We start from the raw sequence: 25606 nt of genomic DNA on the forward strand, positions 1-25606 counted from the left end.
TCGTTCTCTGATCATAGATATATCCAGTTCAATATAAATGTGGATGATAACCCGAGTCCATTGACTTTTCGAAACTATCGGAAAACTGACTGGGCTTTATACAGGAACTCATTACAGAGTTTACTAGAACCTGGACTATCTAGTCCTTCCTCTAACGCTAACGAACTTGACAACAAAGTCAATGACCTTACCTCAGCTATGAACACATTGTCCACTTATACACATAAGAGGAAAGAGGAAACCACAATGGTGGGCCTCAGAGCTTGACTCGCTCAGGAAGGAATGCAGGAAACTTTTCAACCGGGCCAAAGCTGCAAGACTAGCCTCTCATTGGGACTCCTACAAAGAATCCCTAAGAATCTACAAGAAGGCACTAAGGAAATCCAAGCGATCTTCTTCGCGATCCTTCTCTGGCATGATAGATGAAACTTCTGAAGCCTCTAGGTTACGGAAAATTCTTTCAACTAATCCAGCTATGCCAAGCTGCTTGAAAAATACAGACGGCTCCTGGACAAATTCAAGTAATGAATCGCTGAATTTACTATTGGACACTCACTTTCCTGGTAGTTCTCTTACCGAAACTTGCAACAGTTTTATACGTTCAAGTTCAAATACAACATATCCACAAGGTCTAATCACACAGGATAAGCTACAATGGGCTCTAAACAGCTTCAAACCATTTAAAGCTGCAAGACCAGATGGAATAATACCAGCAGAATTACAAAAAGCTTCTGATATAATTGCACCAATCCTTGATGCAATTTTTACCAGCTGTCTTTACCTGGTCCATGTTCCCTCGGCATGGAGAGAAGTTAAAGTTGTTTTTATACCTAAAGCTGGTTAATGCTACCAAGTCAATCCTTAAGATCTACGACCAATAAGTCTATCATCGTTCCTTCTTAAGACCCTGGAAAGATTGATTGATATCCATTTAAGGGCACGTATCGATACAAGACTTCTGTCTTCGTCTCAACATGCCTACTGTAAAGGTAAATCGGTGGAAACAGCGTTACACACTTTAGTACGCACCATCGAATATTCCCTCCATCATAAAGAGTTCACTTTGGTTGCTTTACTTGACATCGAAGGCGCCTTTAACAACGCGGTCACATCTGCAATCACATCTGCACTGACATCTCTAAATGTAGAGAGTTCGCTTCGGGAGTTAATTCATATAATGCTTACTAGCAGAATAATTAACTCAAAACTGGGCAACTCTTCTTGCAGACGATTCGTTAGTAGAGGGACACCGCAAGGTGGTGTTCTATCCCCTCTCCTCTGGAACCTAGTGGTGAATGAAATCCTAACTAGTCTGGATGCGGAGGGTTTCAGAGTGATAGCTTATGCGGACGACGTTGCTATAGCAGTTTCAGGAAAGCATCTTAATATCCTAAAAGAACTCTTACAAAATGCTTTGAACAGACTAATACTTTGGGCTGATCGGTGTGGACTGGGTGTTAACCCACACAAAACCGATCTGGTCTTATTTTCGAGGAGATACAAAATTCCAATTATCAACCCTCCTTATATTAAAGGAATCCAATTAAAATTCCCAGACGAGGCCAAATACCTAGGTCTTGTCTTAGACAAAAAACTAAATTGGAAACACAACGTACAGGAAAGAGTCAATAAAGCTACTGTAGCTCTCTTTTCTTGCAAAAAAGCTATTGGTAATAAATGGGGTTTACAACCCAGAATCACGCATTGGCTATACACATCGGTAATCAGACCGATTTTAACGTACTGTGTAGCAGAATGGTGGACTGCTTTAGAGAAAGGTATAAACAGGGATAAGTTAAATAAAGTCCAACGTTCAGCCTGCCTATGTATAAGCGGATCGTTTCGCACGACCCCGTCTGCGGCACTGGACACATTGCTCTACCTTACACCTCTTGACATATTTAGTAAACAAATAGCTGCAAGCTCTGCTATTCGCCTCAATGCTTCGTCGCAGTGGACTAACAACAACATTGGCCACTCCGTAATTCTAAGGTACTTAGAACCAGTTCTAAAGCACACAGACTACACCATCTCCCAACTACAATTCGACAGAAACTTCCAGATTTCTATACCTACCAGATCTTTTTGGGAGGATAGGACATTCTTGGAGGATGAGTCAATCCACTTTTACACAGATGGCTCAAAGACCAAAGAAGGGGTTGGTGGTGGTGTGTACTCTGAAAGACTGAAATTAAGTCTCTCATTCCGCCATCCCAATCATTGTAGCGTGTTCCAGGCGGAACTTTTGGCGATTAAGGAAGTCTTGTCTTGGCTCAAAGAAAACGTGATCATCTGATATCCGTATTTTCTCCTACAGCCAGGCCGCTATCAAATCTCTGGACTCGGCCTCTACAAACTCTATAACAGTGCATAACTGTCGATCATCTCTAATGGAGATGGCGCAACAGTTTAATATTCACCTTTGCTGGGTGCCGGGCCATAGAGACATTCCAGGTAACTGTAAGGCAGATGAACTCGCCAGGAACGGTACAGTACAGTCCATCCTACCACGTTTGGCAAGTACTGGCATACCAATCGCTACTTGTAAACTGCTACTAATGCAAGACGCTGTGAGGAGGGCAGGCACCAGGTGGACCAACATCACCACGTGTCAAGTCACAAAAAACATCTGGCCAACACTGGATTTAAAACGTTCAAGGTGCTTGCTCTCTCTAAGCAGATCGCATATAAGCTCGATAATAGGTGTCATAACCGGACACTGTCTAATAGGAAAGCACGCCACGAGACTAGGCGTATTCTCAAATGACTTTTGCAGAAGCTGTATGGACGAGGAAGAAGAAGAAACGGTTCTTCATCTTCTCTGCACATGCCCTGCTCTAGCTCGAAAACGCAAGAATTACCTAGGAGAATTCTTCTTTAACGATCTAAACGATCTAAATCATATCGGTATAATCAGCCTCTCACGTTTCGTAAGGGACTCTAACTGGTTCCATTGAGCTTAGGAGGAAGCCTCAAGATTCATGTGGTATCACAATGGGCCATTGAACTGGCCTAAGTGTGTCCGTTCCATCTTGGACAGCCACTATAACCTAACCTAACCATTAATCTACAAAAATACCACTGCATAAATTTGGAACATTTGAATGTCTCTTCTGTTAACAGTTTGACTTAGGACACAATAGGAAGTTACCAGTGTGGGTGGTATCCCAAAATTAAGCAGCATTTCAATTTTTGAACTCGTTTATTAAACATAAATGGTTATCACATAATACAAATATACATAAGTATGTACTTATAATATGTACATTTTTAAAACACACATATGAATCTAACATGTAAGTCTAAGCCTCAAGCTCAGTCTCAGGCTCAGGCTCAGTTAGTTCATCAGCAGGCTCAACCTGTTTTACACCATGGTTATTTATAAGTGATAAGATATGTCGTGAACTTGGCGTCACTATACTTATATCAGAACAACCTTTATAGTTCTTCTGAAACGGTCCACAACCCAAACCAAGACTGCCATCTTCACATTTACCCCAATTATTTCCTAAAATTGAAATTATTGTTATTTATTTTAAACTTTCATCAAGTCCTTACAAACAACATATAAATTACCTGCTACATAGTTCCATCTCAAAACACAGTGCATACAATTTAATTCTGGAGGAAAAATTACTGTTGCATTTAACCATCCGACCGTTTCATCAATATAAAACTTATCACTGCCATCAGCCAATAGAATGGGATTTTCCTTAAAACAATCCTCAGATTCTTCATGAAACTCGTCCAAGTTGCAAATATCGAAGTAGAAGAAACCCATGTGGTTTACGATGACTTGTATGCCCAATTCGACCTGGGATTCATTAACGTACTGTTTGGTAATTACTCCCTCTCCAAAGGTTCCACCCAGTTCATTGGGACGAGGTGTTGGTAAACTGTAATCATCTCCACACAATCCACATTCACCAGCATTAGTACCCCACATTACCTGGAAAATAAAGCTCATGAGGAATGTAAAGATAAAATAAAAATTAGTTGCAAAACTTAAATCGGCTCCTCCACAATTGAGCATGTTATCTTCGTAATTTTTCGGGGCTGATTCATCATATCGCCACCTAGATGAACGACTAACAGGATCTAAAAGCATTCCATGACCAATTACCTTGGTACAGAAAATATTAAGGACTGCAATAAGCGTTGCGATAGGATAAAATTCATGTTTAAACATATTATAATATACTCTTATTGAACAACTTTTTACGGTTCTTGAACTTTTGAAGCTTGAAATGATGTGGTTGTCTCCGGTTGTGGTTCAATAATATACAAAAACGAATATTAAATTTTAACTTTATATATATTATTTTGTTTTATTTTTGAAAAACACTAATTTTCACAACTTTTAATTTGTCATCCATCATCGGGCGTATAATTGACTCAATTATAAGTCAATTATACGCCCGATGGTGACAAATATCCGAAACGCGTCGAGATATATCAACCAAATTAAAAGTTGTGAAAATCATTTTTTTTTTCAAAAATAAAACAAAATAATTTATATAAAGTTAAAATTTAATATTTTTACCAAGTCAATCCTTAAGATCTACGACTAATAAGTCTATCATCGTTCCTTCTTAAGACCCTGGAAAGATTGATTGATATCCATTTAAGGGCACGTATCGATACAAGACTTCTGTCTTCGTCTCAACATGCCTACTGTAAAGGTAAATCGGTGGAAACAGCGTTACACACTTTAGTACGCACCATCGAATATTCCCTCCATCATAAAGAGTTCACTTTGGTTGCTTTTCTTGACATCGAAGGCGCCTTTAACAACGCGGACACATCTGCAATCACATCTGCACTGACATCTCTAAATGTAGAGAGTTCGCTTCGGGAGTTAATTCATTTAATGCTTACTAGCAGAATAATTAACTCAAAACTGGGCAACTCTTCTAGTAGCAATTCGTTAGTAGAGGGACACCTCAAGGCGGTGTTTTAGCCCCTCTCCTCTGGAACCTAGTGGTGAATGAAATCCTAACTAGTCTGGATGCGAAGGGTTTCAGAGTGATAGCTTATGCGGACGAAGCGGACGTTGCTATAGCAGTTTCAGGAAAGCATCTTAACATCCTAAAAGAACTCTTAAAAAATGCCTTGGACAGACTAATACTTAAGGCTGTCCGGTGTAGACTTATTTTCGAGGAGATACAAAATTCCATTTGTCAACCCTCCCTATATTAAAGGAATCCAATTAAAATTCTCAGACGAGGCTAAATACCTGGGTCTTGTCTTAGACAAAAAACTAAATTGGAAACGCAACGTACAGGAAAGAGTCAAAAAAGCTACTGTAGTTCTCTTTTCTTGCAAAAAAGCTATTGGTAATAAATGGGGTTTACAACCCAGAATCACGCATTGGCTATACACATCGCTAATCAGACCGATTTTAACGTACGGTGTGGGAGTATGGTGGACTGTTTTAGAGAAAGATATAAACAGGGATAAGCTAAATAAAGTCCAACATTCAGCCTGCCTATGTATGTATAAGCGGATCGCTTCGCACGACCCCGTCTGCGGCACTGGACACATTGCTCTACCTTACACCTCTTGACATATTTAGTAAACAAATAGCTGCAAGCTCTGCTATTCGCCTCAATGCTTCGTCGCAGTGGACTAACAACAACATTGGCCACTCCGTAATTCTAAGGTACTTAGAACCAGTTCTAAAGCACACAGACTACACCATCTCCCAACTACAATTCGACAGAAACTTCCAGATTTCTATACCTACCAGATCTTTTTGGGAGGATAGGACATTCTTGGAGGATGAGTCAATCCACTTTTACACAGATGGCTAAAAGACCAAAGTAGGGGTTGGTGGTGGTGTGTACTCTGAACGACTGAAATTAAGTCTCTCATTCCGCCATCCCAATCATTGTAGCGTGTTCCAGGCGGAACTTTTGGCGATTAAGGAAGTCTTGTCTTGGCTCAAAGAAAACGTGATCATCTGATATCCGTATTTTCTCCGACAGCCAGGCCGCTATCAAATCTCTGGACTCGGCCTCTACAAACTCTATAACAGTGCATAACTGTCGATCATCTCTAATGGAGATGGCGCAACAGTTTAATATTCACCTTTGCTGGGTGCCGGGCCATAGAGACATTCCAGGTAACTGTAAGGCAGATGAACTCGCCAGGAACGGTACAGTACAGTCCATCCTACCACGTTTGGCAAGTACTGGCATACCAATCGCTACTTGTAAACTGCTACTAATGCAAGACGCTGTGAGAAGGCAGGCACCAGGTGGACCAACATCACCACGTGTCAAGTCACAAAAAACATCTGGCCAACACTGGATTTAAAACGTTCAAGGTGCTTGCTCTCTCTAAGCAGATCGCATATAAGCTCGATAATAGGTGTCATAACCGGACACTGTCTAATAGGAAAGCACGCCACGAGACTAGGCGTATTCTCAAATGACTTTTGCAGAAGCTGTATGGACGAGGAAGAAGAAGAAACGGTTCTTCATCTTCTCTGCACATGCCCTGCTCTAGCTCGAAAACGCAAGAATTACCTAGGAGAATTCTTCTTTAACGATCTAAACGATCTAAATCATATCGGTATAATCAGCCTCTCACGTTTCGTAAGGGACTCTAACTGGTTCCATTGAGCTTAGGAGGAAGCCTCAAGATTCATGTGGTATCACAATGGGCCATTAAACTGGCCTAAGTGTGTCCGTTCCATCTTGGACAGCCACTATAACCGAACCTAACCATTAATCTACAAAAATACCACTGCATAAATTTGGAACATTTGAATGTCTCTTCTGTTAACAGTTTGACTTAGGACACAATAGGAAGTTACCAGTGTGGGTGGTATCCCAAAATTAAGCAGCATTTCAATTTTTGAACTCGTTTATTAAACATAAATGGTTATCACATAATACAAATATACATAAGTATGTACTTATAATATGTACATTTTTAAAACACACATATGAATCTAACATGTAAGTCTAAGCCTCAAGCTCAGTCTCAGTCAATATACTTATATCAGAACAACCTTTATAGTTCTCCTGATGCGGTCCACAACCCAAACCAAGACTGTCATCTTCACAATTATCTCCTAAAATTGAAATTATTGTTATTTATTTTAAACTTTCATCAATTCCTTACAAACAACATATAAATTACCTGCTACATAGTTCCATCTCAAAACACAGTGCATACAATTTAATTCTGGAGGAAAAATTACTGTTGCATTTAACCATCCGACCGTTTTATCAATATAAAACTTATCACTGCCATCAGCCAATAGAATGGGATTTTCCTTAAAACAATCCTCAGATTCTTCATGAAACTCGTCCAAGTTGCAAATATCGAAGTAGAAGAAACCCACGTCGTTTACGATGACTTGTATGCCCAATTCGACCTGGGATTCATTAACGTACTGTTTGGTAATTACTCCCTCTCCAAAGGTTCCACCCAGTTCATTGGGACGAGGTGTTGGTAAACTGTAATCATCTCCACACAATCCACATTCACCAGCATTAGTACCCCACATTACCTGGAAAATAAAGCTCATGAGGAATGTAAAGATAAAATAAAAATTAGTTGCAAAACTTACATCGGCTCCTCCACAATTGAGCATGTAATCTTCGTAATTTTTCGGGGCTGATTCATCATATCGCCACCTAGATGAACGACTAACAGGATCTAAAAGCATTCCATGACCAATTACCTTGGTACAGAAAATATTAAGGACTGCAATAAGCGTTGCGATAGGATAAAATTCATGTTTAAACATATTATAATATACTCTTATTGAACAACTTTTTACGGTTCTTGAACTTTTGAAGCTTGAAATGATGTGGTTGTCTCCGGTTGTGGTTCAATAATATACAAAAACGAATATTAAATTTTAACTTTATATATATTATTTTGTTTTATTTTTGAAAAACACTAATTTTCACAACTTTTAATTTGTCATCCATCATCGGGCGTATAATTGACTCAATTATAAGTCAATTATACGCCCGATGGTGACAAATATCCGAAACGCGTCGAGATATATCAACCAAATTAAAAGTTGTGAAAATCATTTTTTTTTTCAAAAATAAAACAAAATAATATATATAAAGTTAAAATTTAATATTCGTTTTTGTATATTATTGAACCACAACCGGAGACAACCACATCATTTCAAGCTTCAAAAGTTCAAGAACCGTAAAAAGTTGTTCAATAAGAGTATATTATAATATGTTTAAACATGAATTTTATCCTATCGCAACGCTTATTGCAGTCCTTAATATTTTCTGTACCAAGGTAATTGGTCATGGAATGCTTTTAGATCCTGTTAGTCGTTCATCTAGGTGGCGATATGATGAATCAGCCCCGAAAAATTACGAAGATAACATGCTCAATTGTGGAGGAGCCGATGTAAGTTTTGCAACTAATTTTTATTTTATCTTTACATTCCTCATGAGCTTTATTTTCCAGGTAATGTGGGGTACTAATGCTGGTGAATGTGGATTGTGTGGAGATGATTACAGTTTACCAACACCTCGTCCCAATGAACTGGGTGGAACCTTTGGAGAGGGAGTAATTACCAAACAGTACGTTAATGAATACCAGGTCGAATTGGGCATACAAGTCATCGTAAACCACATGGGTTTCTTCTACTTCGATATTTGCAACTTGGACGAGTTTCATGAAGAATCTGAGGATTGTTTTAAGGAAAATCCCATTCTATTGGCTGATGGCAGTGATAAGTTTTATATTGATGAAACGGTCGGATGGTTAAATGCAACAGTAATTTTTCCTCCAGAATTAAATTGTATGCACTGTGTTTTGAGATGGAACTATGAAGCAGGTAATTTATATGTTGTTTGTGAAATTGATGAAAGTTTAAAATAAATAACAATAATTTCAATTTTAGGAGATAATTGTGAAGATGGCAGTCTTGGTTTGGGTTGTGGACCGCATCAGGAGAACTATAAAGGTTGTTCTGATATAAGTATATTGACGCCAAGTTCACGACATGTAAATGTGGGATTGAACCTTTCGTTTACACTTTTAAATCATGAGACAAATATTAACAATGCAGCACCACTTATAAATAACCATGGTGTAAAACAGGTTGAGCCTGCTGATGAACTAACTGAGCCTGAGACTGAGCTTGAGGATTAGACTTACATGTTAGATTCATATGTGTGTTTTAAAAATGTACATATTATAAGTACATACTTATGTATATTTGTATTATGTGATAACCATTTATGTTTAATAAACGAGTTCAAAAATTGAAATGCTGCTTAATTTTGGGATACCACCCACACTGGTAACTTCCTATTGTGTCCTAAGTCAAACTGTTAACAGAAGAGACATTCAAATGTTCCAAATTTATGCAGTGGTATTTTTGTAGATTAATGGTTAGGTTAGGTTATAGTGGCTGTCCAAGATGGAACGGACACACTTAGGCCAGTTCAATGGCCCATTGTGATACCACATGAATCTTGAGGCTTCCTCCTAAGCTCAATGGAACCAGTTAGAGTCCCTTACGAAACGTGAGAGGCTGATTATACCGATATGATTTAGATCGTTTAGATCGTTAAAGAAGAATTCTCCTAGGTAATTCTTGCGTTTTCGAGCTAGAGCAGGGCATGTGCAGAGAAGATGAAGAACCGTTTCTTCTTCTTCCTCGTCCATACAGCTTCTGCAAAAGTCATTTGAGAATACGCCTAGTCTCGTGGCGTGCTTTCCTATTAGACAGTGTCCGGTTATGACACCTATTATCGAGCTTATATGCGATCTGCTTAGAGAGAGCAAGCACCTTGAACGTTTTAAATCCAGTGTTGGCCAGATGTTTTTTGTGACTTGACACGTGGTGATGTTGGTCCACCTGGTGCCTGCCCTCCTCACAGCGTCTTGCATTAGTAGCAGTTTACAAGTAGCGATTGGTATGCCAGTACTTGCCAAACGTGGTAGGATGGACTGTACTGTACCGTTCCTGGCGAGTTCATCTGCCTTACAGTTACCTGGAATGTCTCTATGGCCCGGCACCCAGCAAAGGTGAATATTAAACTGTTGCGCCATCTCCATTAGAGATGATCGACAGTTATGCACTGTTATAGAGTTTGTAGAGGCCGAGTCCAGAGATTTGATAGCGGCCTGGCTGTAGGAGAAAATACGGATATCAGATGATCACGTTTTCTTTGAGCCAAGACAAGACTTCCTTAATCGCCAAAAGTTCCGCCTGGAACACGCTACAATGATTGGGATGGCGGAATGAGAGACTTAATTTCAGTCTTTCAGAGTACACACCACCACCAACCCCTTCTTTGGTCTTTGAGCCATCTGTGTAAAAGTGGATTGACTCATCCTCCAAGAATGTCCTATCCTCCCAAAAAGATCTGGTAGGTATAGAAATCTGGAAGTTTCTGTCGAATTGTAGTTGGGAGATGGTGTAGTCTGTGTGCTTTAGAACTGGTTCTAAGTACCTTAGAATTACGGAGTGGCCAATGTTGTTGTTAGTCCACTGCGACGAAGCATTGAGGCGAATAGCAGAGCTTGCAGCTATTTGTTTACTAAATATGTCAAGAGGTGTAAGGTAGAGCAATGTGTCCAGTGCCGCAGACGGGGTCGTGCGAAACGATCCGCTTATACATAGGCAGGCTGAACGTTGGACTTTATTTAACTTATCCCTGTTTATACCTTTCTCTAAAGCAGTCCACCATTCTGCTACACAGTACGTTAAAATCGGTCTGATTACCGATGTGTATAGCCAATGCGTGATTCTGGGTTGTAAACCCCATTTATTACCAATAGCTTTTTTGCAAGAAAAGAGAGCTACAGTAGCTTTATTGACTCTTTCCTGTACGTTGTGTTTCCAATTTAGTTTTTTGTCTAAGACAAGACCTAGGTATTTGGCCTCGTCTGGGAATTTTAATTGGATTCCTTTAATATAAGGAGGGTTGATAATTGGAATTTTGTATCTCCTCGAAAATAAGACCAGATCGGTTTTGTGTGGGTTAACACCCAGTCCACACCGATCAGCCCAAAGTATTAGTCTGTTCAAAGCATTTTGTAAGAGTTCTTTTAGGATATTAAGATGCTTTCCTGAAACTGCTATAGCAACGTCGTCCGCATAAGCTATCACTCTGAAACCCTCCGCATCCAGACTAGTTAGGATTTCATTCACCACTAGGTTCCAGAGGAGAGGGGATAGAACACCACCTTGCGGTGTCCCTCTACTAACGAATCGTCTGCAAGAAGAGTTGCCCAGTTTTGAGTTAATTATTCTGCTAGTAAGCATTATATGAATTAACTCCCGAAGCGAACTCTCTACATTTAGAGATGTCAGTGCAGATGTGATTGCAGATGTGACCGCGTTGTTAAAGGCGCCTTCGATGTCAAGTAAAGCAACCAAAGTGAACTCTTTATGATGGAGGGAATATTCGATGGTGCGTACTAAAGTGTGTAACGCTGTTTCCACCGATTTACCTTTACAGTAGGCATGTTGAGACGAAGACAGAAGTCTTGTATCGATACGTGCCCTTAAATGGATATCAATCAATCTTTCCAGGGTCTTAAGAAGGAACGATGATAGACTTATTAGTCGTAGATCTTAAGGATTGACTTGGTAAAAATATTAAATTTTAACTTTATATAAATTATTTTGTTTTATTTTTGAAAAAAAAAAATGATTTTCACAACTTTTAATTTGGTTGATATATCTCGACGCGTTTCGGATATTTGTCACCATCGGGCGTATAATTGACTTATAATTGAGTCAATTATACGCCCGATGATGGATGACAAATTAAAAGTTGTGAAAATTAGTGTTTTTCAAAAATAAAACAAAATAATATATATAAAGTTAAAATTTAATATTCGTTTTTGTATATTATTGAACCACAACCGGAGACAACCACATCATTTCAAGCTTCAAAAGTTCAAGAACCGTAAAAAGTTGTTCAATAAGAGTATATTATAATATGTTTAAACATGAATTTTATCCTATCGCAACGCTTATTGCAGTCCTTAATATTTTCTGTACCAAGGTAATTGGTCATGGAATGCTTTTAGATCCTGTTAGTCGTTCATCTAGGTGGCGATATGATGAATCAGCCCCGAAAAATTACGAAGATAACATGCTCAATTGTGGAGGAGCCGATTTAAGTTTTGCAACTAATTTTTATTTTATCTTTACATTCCTCATGAGCTTTATTTTCCAGGTAATGTGGGGTACTAATGCTGGTGAATGTGGATTGTGTGGAGATGATTACAGTTTACCAACACCTCGTCCCAATGAACTGGGTGGAACCTTTGGAGAGGGAGTAATTACCAAACAGTACGTTAATGAATACCAGGTCGAATTGGGCATACAAGTCATCGTAAACCACATGGGTTTCTTCTACTTCGATATTTGCAACTTGGACGAGTTTCATGAAGAATCTGAGGATTGTTTTAAGGAAAATCCCGTTCTATTGGCTGATGGCAGTGATAAGTTTTATGTTGAAGAAAAGGTCGGATGGTTAAATGTACAAATAATGTTTCCTCCAGAATTAGATTGTATGCACTGTGTTTTGAGATGGAACTATGAAGCAGGTAATTTATATGTTGTTTGTGAAATTGATGAAAGTTTAAAATAAATAACAATAATTTCAATTTTAGGAGATAATTGTGAAGATGGCAGTCTTGGTTTGGGTTGTGGACCGCATCAGGAGAACTATAAAGGTTGTTCTGATATAAGTATATTGACGCCAAGTTCACGACATGTAAATGTGGGATTGAACCTTTCGTTTACACTTTTAAATCATGAGACAAATATTAACAATGCAGCACCACTTATAAATAACCATGGTGTAAAACAGGTTGAGCCTGCTGATGAACTAACTGAGCCTGAGACTGAGCTTGAGGATTAGACTTACATGTTAGATTCATATGTGTGTTTTAAAAATGTACATATTATAAGTACATACTTATGTATATTTGTATTATGTGATAACCATTTATGTTTAATAAACGAGTTCAAAAATTGAAATGCTGCTTAATTTTGGGATACCACCCACACTGGTAACTTCCTATTGTGTCCTAAGTCAAACTGTTAACAGAAGAGACATTCAAATGTTCCAAATTTATGCAGTGGTATTTTTGTAGATTAATGGTTAGGTTAGGTTATAGTGGCTGTCCAAGATGGAACGGACACACTTAGGCCAGTTCAATGGCCCATTGTGATACCACATGAATCTTGAGGCTTCCTCCTAAGCTCAATGGAACCAGTTAGAGTCCCTTACGAAACGTGAGAGGCTGATTATACCGATATGATTTAGATCGTTTAGATCGTTAAAGAAGAATTCTCCTAGGTAATTCTTGCGTTTTCGAGCTAGAGCAGGGCATGTGCAGAGAAGATGAAGAACCGTTTCTTCTTCTTCCTCGTCCATACAGCTTCTGCAAAAGTCATTTGAGAATACGCCTAGTCTCGTGGCGTGCTTTCCTATTAGACAGTGTCCGGTTATGACACCTATTATCGAGCTTATATGCGATCTGCTTAGAGAGAGCAAGCACCTTGAACGTTTTAAATCCAGTGTTGGCCAGATGTTTTTTGTGACTTGACACGTGGTGATGTTGGTCCACCTGGTGCCTGCCCTCCTCACAGCGTCTTGCATTAGTAGCAGTTTACAAGTAGCGATTGGTATGCCAGTACTTGCCAAACGTGGTAGGATGGACTGTACTGTACCGTTCCTGGCGAGTTCATCTGCCTTACAGTTACCTGGAATGTCTCTATGGCCCGGCACCCAGCAAAGGTGAATATTAAACTGTTGCGCCATCTCCATTAGAGATGATCGACAGTTATGCACTGTTATAGAGTTTGTAGAGGCCGAGTCCAGAGATTTGATAGCGGCCTGGCTGTAGGAGAAAATACGGATATCAGATGATCACGTTTTCTTTGAGCCAAGACAAGACTTCCTTAATCGCCAAAAGTTCCGCCTGGAACACGCTACAATGATTGGGATGGCGGAATGAGAGACTTAATTTCAGTCTTTCAGAGTACACACCACCACCAACCCCTTCTTTGGTCTTTGAGCCATCTGTGTAAAAGTGGATTGACTCATCCTCCAAGAATGTCCTATCCTCCCAAAAAGATCTGGTAGGTATAGAAATCTGGAAGTTTCTGTCGAATTGTAGTTGGGAGATGGTGTAGTCTGTGTGCTTTAGAACTGGTTCTAAGTACCTTAGAATTACGGAGTGGCCAATGTTGTTGTTAGTCCACTGCGACGAAGCATTGAGGCGAATAGCAGAGCTTGCAGCTATTTGTTTACTAAATATGTCAAGAGGTGTAAGGTAGAGCAATGTGTCCAGTGCCGCAGACGGGGTCGTGCGAAACGATCCGCTTATACATAGGCAGGCTGAACGTTGGACTTTATTTAACTTATCCCTGTTTATACCTTTCTCTAAAGCAGTCCACCATTCTGCTACACAGTACGTTAAAATCGGTCTGATTACCGATGTGTATAGCCAATGCGTGATTCTGGGTTGTAAACCCCATTTATTACCAATAGCTTTTTTGCAAGAAAAGAGAGCTACAGTAGCTTTATTGACTCTTTCCTGTACGTTGTGTTTCCAATTTAGTTTTTTGTCTAAGACAAGACCTAGGTATTTGGCCTCGTCTGGGAATTTTAATTGGATTCCTTTAATATAAGGAGGGTTGATAATTGGAATTTTGTATCTCCTCGAAAATAAGACCAGATCGGTTTTGTGTGGGTTAACACCCAGTCCACACCGATCAGCCCAAAGTATTAGTCTGTTCAAAGCATTTTGTAAGAGTTCTTTTAGGATATTAAGATGCTTTCCTGAAACTGCTATAGCAACGTCGTCCGCATAAGCTATCACTCTGAAACCCTCCGCATCCAGACTAGTTAGGATTTCATTCACCACTAGGTTCCAGAGGAGAGGGGATAGAACACCACCTTGCGGTGTCCCTCTACTAACGAATCGTCTGCAAGAAGAGTTGCCCAGTTTTGAGTTAATTATTCTGCTAGTAAGCATTATATGAATTAACTCCCGAAGCGAACTCTCTACATTTAGAGATGTCAGTGCAGATGTGATTGCAGATGTGACCGCGTTGTTAAAGGCGCCTTCGATGTCAAGTAAAGCAACCAAAGTGAACTCTTTATGATGGAGGGAATATTCGATGGTGCGTACTAAAGTGTGTAACGCTGTTTCCACCGATTTACCTTTACAGTAGGCATGTTGAGACGAAGACAGAAGTCTTGTATCGATACGTGCCCTTGAATGGATATCAATCAATCTTTCCAGGGTCTTAAGAAGGAACGATGATAGACTTATTGGTCGTAGATCTTAAGGATTGACTTGGTAGCATTAACCAGCTTTAGGTATAAAAACAACTTTAACTTCTCTCCATGCCGAGGGAACATGGACCAGGTAAAGACAGCTGGTAAAAATTGCATCAAGGATTGGTGCAATTATATCAGAAGCTTTTTGTAATTCTGCTGGTATTATTCCATCTGGTCTTGCAGCTTTAAATGGTTTGAAGCTGTTTAGAGCCCATTGTAGCTTATCCTGTTTGATTAGACCTTGTGGATATGTTGTATTTGAACTTGAACGTATAAAACTGTTGCAAGTTTCGGTAAGAGAACTACCAGGAAAGTGAGTGTCCAATAGTAAATTCAGCGATTCATTACTTGAATTTGTCCAGGAGCCGTCTGTATTTTTCAAGCAGCTTGGCATAGCTGGATTAGTTGAAAGAATTTTCCGTAACCTAGAGGCTTCAGAAGTTTCATCTATCATGCCAGAGAAGGATCGCGAAGAAGATCGCTTGGATTTCCTTAGTGCCTTCTTGTAGATTCTTAGGGATTCTTTGTAGGAGTCCCAATGAGAGGCTAGTCTTGCAGCTTTGGCCCGGTTGAAAAGTTTCCTGCATTCCTTCCTGAGCGAGTCAAGCTCTGAGGCCCACCATTGTGGTTTCCTCTTTCCTCTTATGTGTATAAGTGGACAATGTGTTCATAGCTGAGGTAAGGTCATTGACTTTGTTGTCAAGTTCGTTAGCGTTAGAGGAAGGACTAGATAGTCCAGGTTCTAGTAAACTCTGTAATGAGTTCCTGTATAAAGCCCAGTCAGTTTTCCGATAGTTTCGAAAAGTCAATGGACTCGGGTTATCATCCACATTTATATTGAACTGGATATATCTATGATCAGAGAACGAGTGTTCTTTGGATACTTTCCAGTCCAAGATCATATGGTGTATACTATCTGAGACAAGAGTTATGTCTAAGACTTCTTGTCGAGTTTTAGTTATGAAGGTTGGTTCATTACCAACATTACTTACTAAGAGGTTAGTACCAAGAATATAATCAAAAAGAGACTCACCTCTGTCGTTGATATTCGTACTGCCCCATGCAGTATGATGAGCGTTAGCATCGCTCCCAATAATTAGGCGGATCGTTTGCCTTTCCGCTTCAGCGTCGACTTTCTCCAGGGTTTTTCCAGGGAGAGGGCCAAGGTGGTCATGCCCAAGATACGCCGATACCAGCCAGAAACTTCCTTTGGTTGTTTCTAGCATAGCTACGGTGGTATCTTTGTCACTGAAACGATGGAGTAAAAATACATTAAGGCTACGTTTCACTAGTATGCAAGATCTAGGTTCACCTTTATCTGTCACACAAAGTGTGTAGTATCCAGGAGTCCTGAGTCCTCGAACAACGGATCCTGCAATCCATGGCTCTTGGATCAGGACAATATCTTCCCCCTTAGTCGCCAGACGGAGAAGAAGTGAGGCCGAGGCCTTTATGCAGCATTTTGGCTACAATTAGGCAGATCAACCTCCACCACGGTTTTGTTTTGATCCTCTGAGTCTGAGGATGAACCCAAGAGTTCGTGCTCGCTCAGAAGGATCATGTTATAAGGTCGTCCTCAGTCTCCATTAAGGATGGACTGTCCACGACTTTTGTAGAGGGTGCATTCGCGATTGGAGAGGACAAGGGTGCATCGTCACCCTCTGTTAGGAGAGAAGACGACGTCCCAGGTTCACCAACCGCTAGTTCACCTTCGTTAGTTTTTGTAGGCCCGCTTTCCGCGTTAACCTCATCTTTTTTATATATTCGAATTTTAATGATTTCGAAACCATAGTTTATGGAGCCCTCATTTAGGGCTGTAGATTAATACTTTTAAAAAAATAATGTCCAAGTTCGATTTCGATTTCTCTTGAAATTTTATAAAACTTTTAAAAAATTTCATTAAAAGGAACAATTTTGAATGTCAATTTTTATTCTGAAAGGCGAACAAAAGTATTTCTTTATTTATTTATTTATTATGTAACATCTACAAGCAGCTAACAAATTATGGTAAAAATAGATATTAATATATGTACATATATAACATTACTAAAAAGTAAATATAAATAAAAGACTAGCCTTAAAGGAATCTCTCGAAGAATTTAAATCAATTAATTGACAAACTTAATTGAACTGTTTTAAGCCCTAGAAATTTTCTCATTACCACCATAGCAGGTCCGATGGTTTCGTACAAAAAGCAAATGCCTTAAGCGAAGTAATCTTGATTGTGCATAGATTGGTATGAAAGAAAGCAAAGGAGGGCATATAATATGATAGCATTGCACCTCCAGGGTCTCGATTCCAGGGATTTAATTCCTATCACACAGACAAAAAAAAAACACAACGTAAAATCAACAAAAGCAATAATAATTCAACATAAAATAAGGGGCAACATATAATGCTTCGTTAAGCATCAAATAATTAAGAGGAGAACTCGCTTCGTTAAGCATCGAGAAACATCTAGTGATTAAGAGGAGAACTAACTTCGAGAACATTCAGCGCATACAAGAACCTCGAAGGGGCAACATCTAGTGATTAAGGGGAGAACTAGCTTTGTTAAGCATCGAGAACAACCTAGTAGTTTGTCGAACCGATTTGAGGTATATAAATAGGCGCTCATAAGCGAAGCGGGATTATTGGTGCACTGCGATAAAGTAAAGACCATTGAATAATTACAAATAGAAGGGACACCGGGCAAATCCTGCTCTAGATGGCGACACTTATTTCTCAAATGCTCATAAGTCGCTAGTATCGCCGGCGAGTTATTGTATCTCAGTCTATCAAATACAACACCCAATTTAACAGATTTGGTTCTTATGGGAAATTTACTCACAATTTGTTGTCGAGAAAGAGAATAAAAAACAACAATAACAACTGTGTAGGTATACATGTGTGTGGCATTCAAGGCCAAATCACGTTCGCTACAGAAAATGTATTTTGAAGGTTTGTTTTCCTTTTTTAAATTTCGTTCTCATTTATAAAACGAAAATGATGATGTTTTGTGAGTATTTCTTCAATTTCGTTGTTAGTTTGATATGGGTTGGGATGGGTTTATTTTTAAATTTCTTTTTTTTCTGAAAATAGGGATAGTGGACGAATCATACTTTCTACAATGTACATACATAAGCATAGGTAGGTAGGTATATATTGTTTAGGCTAATGTTAGGTAGGTAATTGCACAAATGGAGGTTAGTAGGAACATACATATGTATGGAGGTATATATGACATATGTATATATATATAACAGTAGTAAGGGGCGTACCTATTAGATTTTTCAACCATTTTTGGCAGATTTATTTGCTTTAAAGCAAAAAACTTTGGAGTGAAGAAAAAAATATATAATCAAAGTAGAGTAAAAAAGGATTCTTAAAGCCATTTTGGATCATGTTACCATTTACCAGTGCACTGTGCGTACACGAATAACATACAATTTCATCTTGCATTGTTAAATTTGTTTATATACATTTTGTGGTAGGTACTTACATACCTACATGGCTTTAAGAATTAATTTTCTATTTTGTTTTTGTTTTTACGTATTTTTTTGTGATATTGTTTTGCTTTAGGGTGACGGTTGCATGGAAGTAGTTTTGACTTTAAGCAGTTTTTGTAGTCACATGTCAGTGGTAAAGAAGTTGTCTTCTTATTATACCTCGCTTTATTTTTATAACAATGTGATGTGCCAACCTTGAATAAGACATAGGTACATAATTATATTTATAGATGAGTTGTTTTAATTAAATGAAATTTACAAATGTACCTATCTAAAAAAGTTATGAAAGTTAACCGACTTTTGGTGAAATATTTATCTACATACCTACTTATAATTTTCAAGGCCAGTAAGGTACTAACATATACCTAAAGTATGTTCTTGAACCTTTTCCGATTTACGTTGTATATCAATGTTTTGATCAACTTTACATACTTTGAATGTAAAGCTGAAGATTTTAAGTAATTTTTGTTTTGCTTGAAAAAAAAATTGTAAATTGAATATTTTTACAAACCACATTAAATTAAGTTGCAACATTGTGTCAAAACTCTAAAATAAAATTATTCCGGACTCAATATCATTGTTTGCTTTCGAGACATTCTAGTCGAAAACCATTTTTGAATAATTTTTAGTAATTTTACCAATCCCTTGGATGGTGTATTTTGACACATGTGTGTTTTTTCTTTCTTTCGATGACTGAGTGATCGACATCGCACTCTAAATGAATGTGTCCGGGTTCTAAAAACGTATGGTCAATTATCAAAAGATTGGGATTTCTTTCTAAAGCTGCCATAAACATAACACTCACGTGTAAATTCTTGTTCTGCCCCGCACAAGAATCGCTATATAAAATCAGATTGCTGACATTGATTGGAACATTTAAAAGATGTTCGTATAAGCAAGATGAAATTTCATTTCCTCCTCTTTTTGCTGTACCTTCATGCCACATATAACAGAAGGGCTTATTTGTTGAAAGATCATGCACTGTGAGATTGTATGTCCAGAGCTGACGCTTATAAAAAGCTATGTTGGATTTTAGGAAAGGTGTAGGGAGGCACTGCTGCAAATCAAAAGCGTACACTTTTGTGTTTGGGTTTTCTCTGGCCAAAACTTTGTCTTGTCTCTTGCAGCTATATGCCGCATCAGTTATTTTTTGATGAAGCGTTTGAAGCTCCATTAGGGTGTTCTTTTCTTCAGGGTTCTGGGTAATCGATATTTTAGTAGCCTATCTACACAGTTCCACAGGTATCCAGTTTAGGACTCTTTATTTTTAGATTAAGTTCTCGAAAAACCTGAGAGTACTTTGATAAACTGACTGGGGTGTCCACTTCGGAACAATAAAGCTCGTACATCTTTGTTATAGTAAGGCCAGGCTGCAAATATTTCTTGGTCGTGTCGCGCCTGCAGTAATGGCTCTCATAAGCTGGAAATCTATTTATTTGATTTCTTATCTCATCAAGTAAACTCAACGGCAGTTTATTAGAAGGTGTTGATGAACCTCTTTTGTCCAGCAAATCTAGACCATCCGATGCAATGTTTTTTGCAATTACGCTTCTAATAAATAAATTTGTTTCACCAAAACAATCCAAGAAACATTTTTTGCAAACTTTTCTTTTTTCTTTTGCAAATTCAATTGAATAATCAATAGAAATTTGCCTATTTTTGTAAACAGTGTTTGGTTTCTGGGTTTTCGTTGAGGCCTTATCTTTTACGGTGATCATTGAGTTCATGAATAAAACTCGTGCGTTGTAGCTCCCAAGTGCCCAATATTTTTCAAAAACGAGTTTTTGTTTTTCATTGGAAATTTTGTCCTTGCAGTTGTTTCTACATGAAGACAAGTACTTTAGTTTTCTTCCTCCGATAGCTTTTCCGGCTTTCGATTTATAAGGCAAGCCCTTATTTCGTTTACGCTGTCGTATTTTTTTAGAATTGTTATTATCATGGCATTCTTTGTCTACATTATCAGCATCTAAAGGCTGATGTGATGGAACTTCAAGGTCAATAAGGAGGGTATCTGGAACAACACTATTGACAGTAGTCATTCCTAGCTGCTTGGGATTAACAGGATCTGCTGGAGAGGGTACAAAGTAGTCATAAACGGGTTCATTGACAGTTATTTCATTGGCAGTTGCCCTTCGAAGGCATTTATTGAGAAGAGCGTTTTCAAACTCGGAAAGAGTCAAATTTTGTTGGGCTATCAATAAAAATACACGCAATATTGAGAATCCGAAATTAAAACTACATTAATTATGCTAATAACAAGAACAAACACAAATCAAAAATGAATGCAATATCTGGTGCTTTGGAGATGCGATTTAAGAAAAAAAATTATTTTGCTGGATATCTGTTAAGAGCTAGTAGCATCTGAATATACAAAGATTTTTTGAACTAAGGTAATATTATATTGTATCCCTTGAGAAATAGGATATTCTAAGGCTTTGCTTCACAATATCTTATTAGTTTCAGTTAATATATTTAAGACCTATTTGACATAAAATAAAAACAAATTATTATTTTTATAAAAAACTAATGTTACTGCCGGTTATTTTAACTGGAACTTATTAAAAGATTATGAAACAAATACTAAGTTAAACATCAAACAGAAAACAAAATTAAACTTACCAACAGTCTTTACTGTTGCATTTATAGTCTTGTTTTCAAAGTTTGTATTCACCTTAGTAATGGCTAGTGCCAACATTTTACCTGCCCGAGTATTCATTATTTCACAAATGATTTTTTTTAATATATATTTAACACTTTTTATATTTAGCACAGTTTTTTTAAAGGTAATTAACAATAGGAACGAGTAAAAATGTTTATTATTATTTCCATCAACAACTGGAAGAAAACCTTATACAAATGCAGCACAACTACCTTAAGCAGAGGATATTTGCTTGTGGAATAAACGAATAAGTGCAGTTATTTTATACAAAATATTTGAAACGAATAAGGGAAAAATGACATAAGTCAACTTAGCTGCAGATGTGTGATGATTTCTTATTATGGAAAAACAACCTAAGTACAGTTAGGTCTAGGCACTGTGTTCTTCACTGAAATGGAAAAAAAGCACAAGTAGACATGTGCTTACATGAATGAACTAACGAAATTCGGAAGAAAAGCATAAGTAGACATGTGCCTACAGGAATTAATGAAAAAATTGGGAAAAAAAGCATAAGTTGACTTATGTCTGTGGACTTTCGAATAACGATATTGCTTTAATGACATAAGTAGTTCGGTTTTTCGGATACTTATGACTTGTGTTGTTTTTCCTTTTGCTTATTTGGAATTTCCTGACTTATGTTTTTTTCAAAGAGCTATATCTTTGTAACGGACAAAGATATTAAAATGAAAAATTGACAGACTGAAGCAACAAGAAAATGGAAAAAAATTGCACCATTAACTCAATTTGAGCATAAGTCGACTTATGCTGTTATGGGTTATTGCCACAGATTTGTATTCAAATTTTATTTAGGCTAAAATAAGTATACGATCTACTACATCATTAGGAGAAACAAAATATATACCGATTAATAACGGTATCTCATACCTGCTGCACCGCTTTTCGTAAATTTTTTTAACAATAAATGAAAATAATTTGAAGTCAATGTCTTTTATTATTCACGAGATATCGAGAACAAAACATCAATTTTTTTATATTCATGAAAATATTTATTTGGTGATTTAAATTAACTTACGTTACATTCCCATTACAAACTTTTTTATTTTGTTGTATTGCCATCAAATTTGCGGTTTTGCAATTATAAGGTACTGCATCCATATTCAAACGCGATCTTATGCTGTTCAAACATATTTCACTTTTATTAAAATGGTCTGCACAAATAAAAATTGGCTCATTGTTTATTAGCTTTTCGGAATAGCTATTTCCGGAGTTTACTAGCCAAATTTTGGCTAGACCTTCGTTTTGTGGCAGTCGAAACCGCGGCACACCTGAACTTTTTTTATTTAAACAATCCTTATAATCACAATACATTTTTAATTTAACTACAAATTTCAATCGACCCGTAGACAAAACCGCACTCAATAAAATACAAAAACTTACAACAAAAAGTCATCTACATATAGGTATGATAAACACAAATGAAATACATATACAAACATACATAATATGTCTGGATTGATAATTAATTTTTCCTCCAAAGATGTAGGTATACCTTGCCTATTCTTAAAATTGTTTTTTTCAACGTGTACACATTGATATTAGTGTCCTTTTTAAAAAAGATCCCAAAGGGACTTTTTTAATCCCTTTTGACTTTGTATACAAAAACCTTTTGAGCATTTAAATTAGCATATACAAAAACCAATATCATGAAAATGATATTCAAGCTACTAATAGTACTCACTGGGTGCTCATAAGTCGCATGGTCGTTTGAGCAATGTTCGGTGTCTACTTCTATTTGTAATTATTCAATGATTTTGAGCCAGGTATATTTTTCAATCCTAAAATTTAGTAAATATTTTTAAATAGACTAGGTATAGAATTTTTTTCAATTTAAGTCATTACTTCTAAAATTGCCTATACCTACTGCACGTAAAGAAATAAAAACCCGTTTCGATAGTCAAAAGCGCACGCTTTTGACCAAATCTTGGAGGCGAAGCTATTGTCCTCTCCCATTCTGCTTACAACCTTTGAAACTTAAAGCTTAAAACTGTTTTTTCAAAATAACTTATCTCGGGTTATCTATAGCATCATTAAATGTTTGGTTTCTTTCGTAAATTTGCCTTGGAGTTTAATTTTATTATTAATACCGATATTTTAAAACAGTAGTTAAACTTTATGTTTATTCCAAATGTATAGAAAAATTACCCCAAATTTAAAAACTTTGCTCTGACAGAAAAAAATTGCATTTGCTAAAATTTAGATATTTTACGACTGGAACAAAGTCATCAAATGTATGTATGTAGGTAATTACAATTACAAAGTCTAATATTTCTCTAAAAATAAAGATCTAAACAAAGTTTATGTAAGTTTAAAAATGAGCCAGGGTAGGTTTACTAAAATAAAAGAAAGCATTTCCTTACATCCTTGATAACTTACTATTGTAGATAGATTATAATAAATGCCTACATATAGCATAATATCATAAGAACTTAAGTAAAACTGTCTTCAAATTTGTCCTTGAAACACTTTTTTGATTGGAAGTTATAACTACCTAGGTACTTTATAAACTCAATTATTTGTATTAATTTTTAAAACAAAAGATTTTAAAAGTTCCTCATCCCATTTAAAAAATTCACTACCATTAAAAAACGTCCAAGCTGAAATTTCCTTAAATTATTCGATAATAGGTAGGTATGTGTACTATATTTTTATATTTGTAAACAATTTAACATGCATCAAAATATTTCACTATAAGTTGTCAATAATTGTGTAACCAGCAACAAATTTGTTTATTAAAAAAAACATCGTTCTAAGACTTTGAAGATTTAGACTTCTTTATGCTCGATTTGAAAACAAACTATAAGAAAGGATTAGGCGATCAAATTAAAAAAAAAATATTTATTATCTGTTATTTCATAACAATACAATACCTACACATTATTTGCTTCCCTATAATAGTTCAACTTATAATTCCCTAATACAATTCTCAAATCATCAAAAATATAAAATCTCAACCAAGAATATAAAATTTTCTCCACGAAATCGCAATTCACCTGTTTTTGTCTTATCATCTTTGTATAGAAAGTCTACCGTTTTGCGTATGTAAAAATAAAACCAAACCAAAATACAAACACAAAGATACAAATGTGTATTCCCCTCGCACTCAGACTTTCGTTAGTTCACTATAGTCTTTCTCTATTGCAAATTATAGCATTTATAAGTCTCCCGACTGCAATCGATTTCTCCATTAATGCCTTCGCTAGACGTTCCACAAAAAATATGTAGATGCCGCTCTATTCGATTTCCACCATGACAGTACTATGGTTTTCATATACAAAGGTCTTTACTTTATCGCAGTGCACAACCAATAATCCCGCTTCGCTTATGAGCGCCTATTTATATACCTCAAATCGGTTCGACAAACTACTAGGTTGTTCTCGATGCTTAACAAAGCTAGTTCTCCCCTTAATCACTAGACGTTGCCCCTTCGAGGTTCTTGTATGCGCTGAATGTTCTCGAAGTTAGTTCTCCTCTTAATCACTAGATGTTTCTCGATGCTTAACGAAGCGAGTTCTCCTCTTAATTATTTGATGCTTAACGAAGCATTATATGTTGCCCCTTATTTTATGTTGAATTATTATTGCTTTTGTTGATTTTACGTTGTGTTTTTTTTTGTCTGTGTGATAGGAATTAAATCCCTGGAATCGAGACCCTGGAGGTGCAATGCTATCATATTATATGCCCTCCTTTGCTTTCTTTCATACCAATCTATGCACAATCAAGATTACTTCGCTTAAGGCATTTGCTTTTTGTACGAAACCATCGGACCTGCTATGGTGGTAATGAGAAAATTTCTAGGGCTTAAAACAGTTCAATTAAGTTTGTCAATTAATTGATTTAAATTCTTCGAGAGATTCCTTTAAGGCTAGTCTTTTATTTATATTTACTTTTTAGTAATGTTATATATGTACATATATTAATATCTATTTTTACCATAATTTGTTAGCTGCTTGTAGATGTTACATAATAAATAAATAAATAAAGAAATACTTTTGTTCGCCTTTCAGAATAAAAATTGACATTCAAAATTGTTCCTTTTAATGAAATTTTTTAAAAGTTTTATAAAATTTCAAGAGAAATCGAAAACGAACTTGGACATTTTTTTTAAAAAAAAGTATTAATCTACA

At 37.0% G+C, this 25606-nt stretch overlaps 4 protein-coding genes across 7 annotated transcripts; 2 read left to right on the forward strand and 2 right to left on the reverse strand.

Annotated features, from left to right (window-relative positions):
* Positions 1 to 3183: 3183 nt before the first annotated feature.
* On the reverse strand, positions 3184 to 4299 carry LOC129941255 (uncharacterized). Of its 3 annotated transcripts, none has more exons than XM_056049841.1 (3): positions 4010 to 4299; positions 3577 to 3949; positions 3184 to 3508 (listed from the first exon to the last, which is right to left on the reverse strand). In XM_056049841.1, the coding sequence occupies exons 1-3, from the start codon at positions 4187 to 4189 to the stop codon at positions 3303 to 3305; spliced, it is 759 nt and encodes a 252-aa protein (XP_055905816.1). In that variant the 5' UTR covers positions 4190 to 4299; the 3' UTR covers positions 3184 to 3302. The 3 variants fall into 3 exon arrangements, with proteins under 3 accessions (XP_055905816.1, XP_055905817.1, XP_055905815.1); XM_056049842.1 differs by having other exon boundaries at positions 4006 to 4299; XM_056049840.1 differs by having other exon boundaries at positions 3577 to 4299.
* Positions 4300 to 6852: 2553 nt separating this feature from the next.
* Positions 6853 to 7873, reverse strand: LOC129941974 (uncharacterized). The gene is made up of 3 exons (XM_056050761.1): positions 7583 to 7873; positions 7150 to 7522; positions 6853 to 7081 (listed from the first exon to the last, which is right to left on the reverse strand). Exons 1-3 carry the CDS (start codon positions 7760 to 7762, stop codon positions 6972 to 6974), a joined length of 663 nt encoding a protein of 220 aa, XP_055906736.1. The 5' UTR covers positions 7763 to 7873; the 3' UTR covers positions 6853 to 6971.
* Positions 7874 to 8102: 229 nt separating this feature from the next.
* LOC129941689 (uncharacterized) lies at positions 8103 to 9263 on the forward strand. The gene is made up of 3 exons (XM_056050383.1): positions 8103 to 8394; positions 8455 to 8827; positions 8894 to 9263. The coding sequence occupies exons 1-3, from the start codon at positions 8215 to 8217 to the stop codon at positions 9142 to 9144; spliced, it is 804 nt and encodes a 267-aa protein (XP_055906358.1). The 5' UTR covers positions 8103 to 8214; the 3' UTR covers positions 9145 to 9263.
* A 2577-nt stretch (positions 9264 to 11840) lies between these two features.
* Positions 11841 to 13000, forward strand: LOC129941607 (uncharacterized). Of its 2 annotated transcripts, XM_056050278.1 has the most exons (3): positions 11841 to 12135; positions 12192 to 12564; positions 12631 to 13000. In XM_056050278.1, the coding sequence occupies exons 2-3, from the start codon at positions 12195 to 12197 to the stop codon at positions 12879 to 12881; spliced, it is 621 nt and encodes a 206-aa protein (XP_055906253.1). In that variant the 5' UTR covers positions 11841 to 12135; positions 12192 to 12194; the 3' UTR covers positions 12882 to 13000. The 2 variants fall into 2 exon arrangements, with proteins under 2 accessions (XP_055906253.1, XP_055906252.1); XM_056050277.1 differs by having other exon boundaries at positions 11841 to 12564.
* The last annotated feature ends 12606 nt before the right edge of the window (positions 13001 to 25606 follow it).

This window comes from Eupeodes corollae, chromosome 1 (assembly GCF_945859685.1).
Source record: "Eupeodes corollae chromosome 1, idEupCoro1.1, whole genome shotgun sequence".
Taxonomy (NCBI): Eukaryota; Metazoa; Arthropoda; class Insecta; order Diptera; family Syrphidae; genus Eupeodes; species Eupeodes corollae.

Coding starts and splice junctions, on each gene's coding strand:
- LOC129941974 (XM_056050761.1), bottom strand. CDS start 7,762: ATGTTTAAACATGAATTTTATCCTATCGCAACGCTTATTGCAGTCCTT. Junction 7,523..7,582: donor TCAATTGTGGAGGAGCCGAT/GTAAGTTTTGCA, acceptor TTTATTTTCCAG/GTAATGTGGGGTACTAATGC. Junction 7,082..7,149: donor GAGATGGAACTATGTAGCAG/GTAATTTATATG, acceptor TTTCAATTTTAG/GAGATAATTGTGAAGATGAC.
- LOC129941689 (XM_056050383.1), top strand. CDS start 8,215: ATGTTTAAACATGAATTTTATCCTATCGCAACGCTTATTGCAGTCCTT. Junction 8,395..8,454: donor TCAATTGTGGAGGAGCCGAT/GTAAGTTTTGCA, acceptor TTTATTTTCCAG/GTAATGTGGGGTACTAATGC. Junction 8,828..8,893: donor GAGATGGAACTATGAAGCAG/GTAATTTATATG, acceptor TTTCAATTTTAG/GAGATAATTGTGAAGATGGC.
- LOC129941255 (XM_056049840.1), bottom strand. CDS start 4,189: ATGTTTAAACATGAATTTTATCCTATCGCAACGCTTATTGCAGTCCTT. Junction 3,509..3,576: donor GAGATGGAACTATGTAGCAG/GTAATTTATATG, acceptor TTTCAATTTTAG/GAAATAATTGGGGTAAATGT.
- LOC129941607 (XM_056050277.1), top strand. CDS start 11,952: ATGTTTAAACATGAATTTTATCCTATCGCAACGCTTATTGCAGTCCTT. Junction 12,565..12,630: donor GAGATGGAACTATGAAGCAG/GTAATTTATATG, acceptor TTTCAATTTTAG/GAGATAATTGTGAAGATGGC.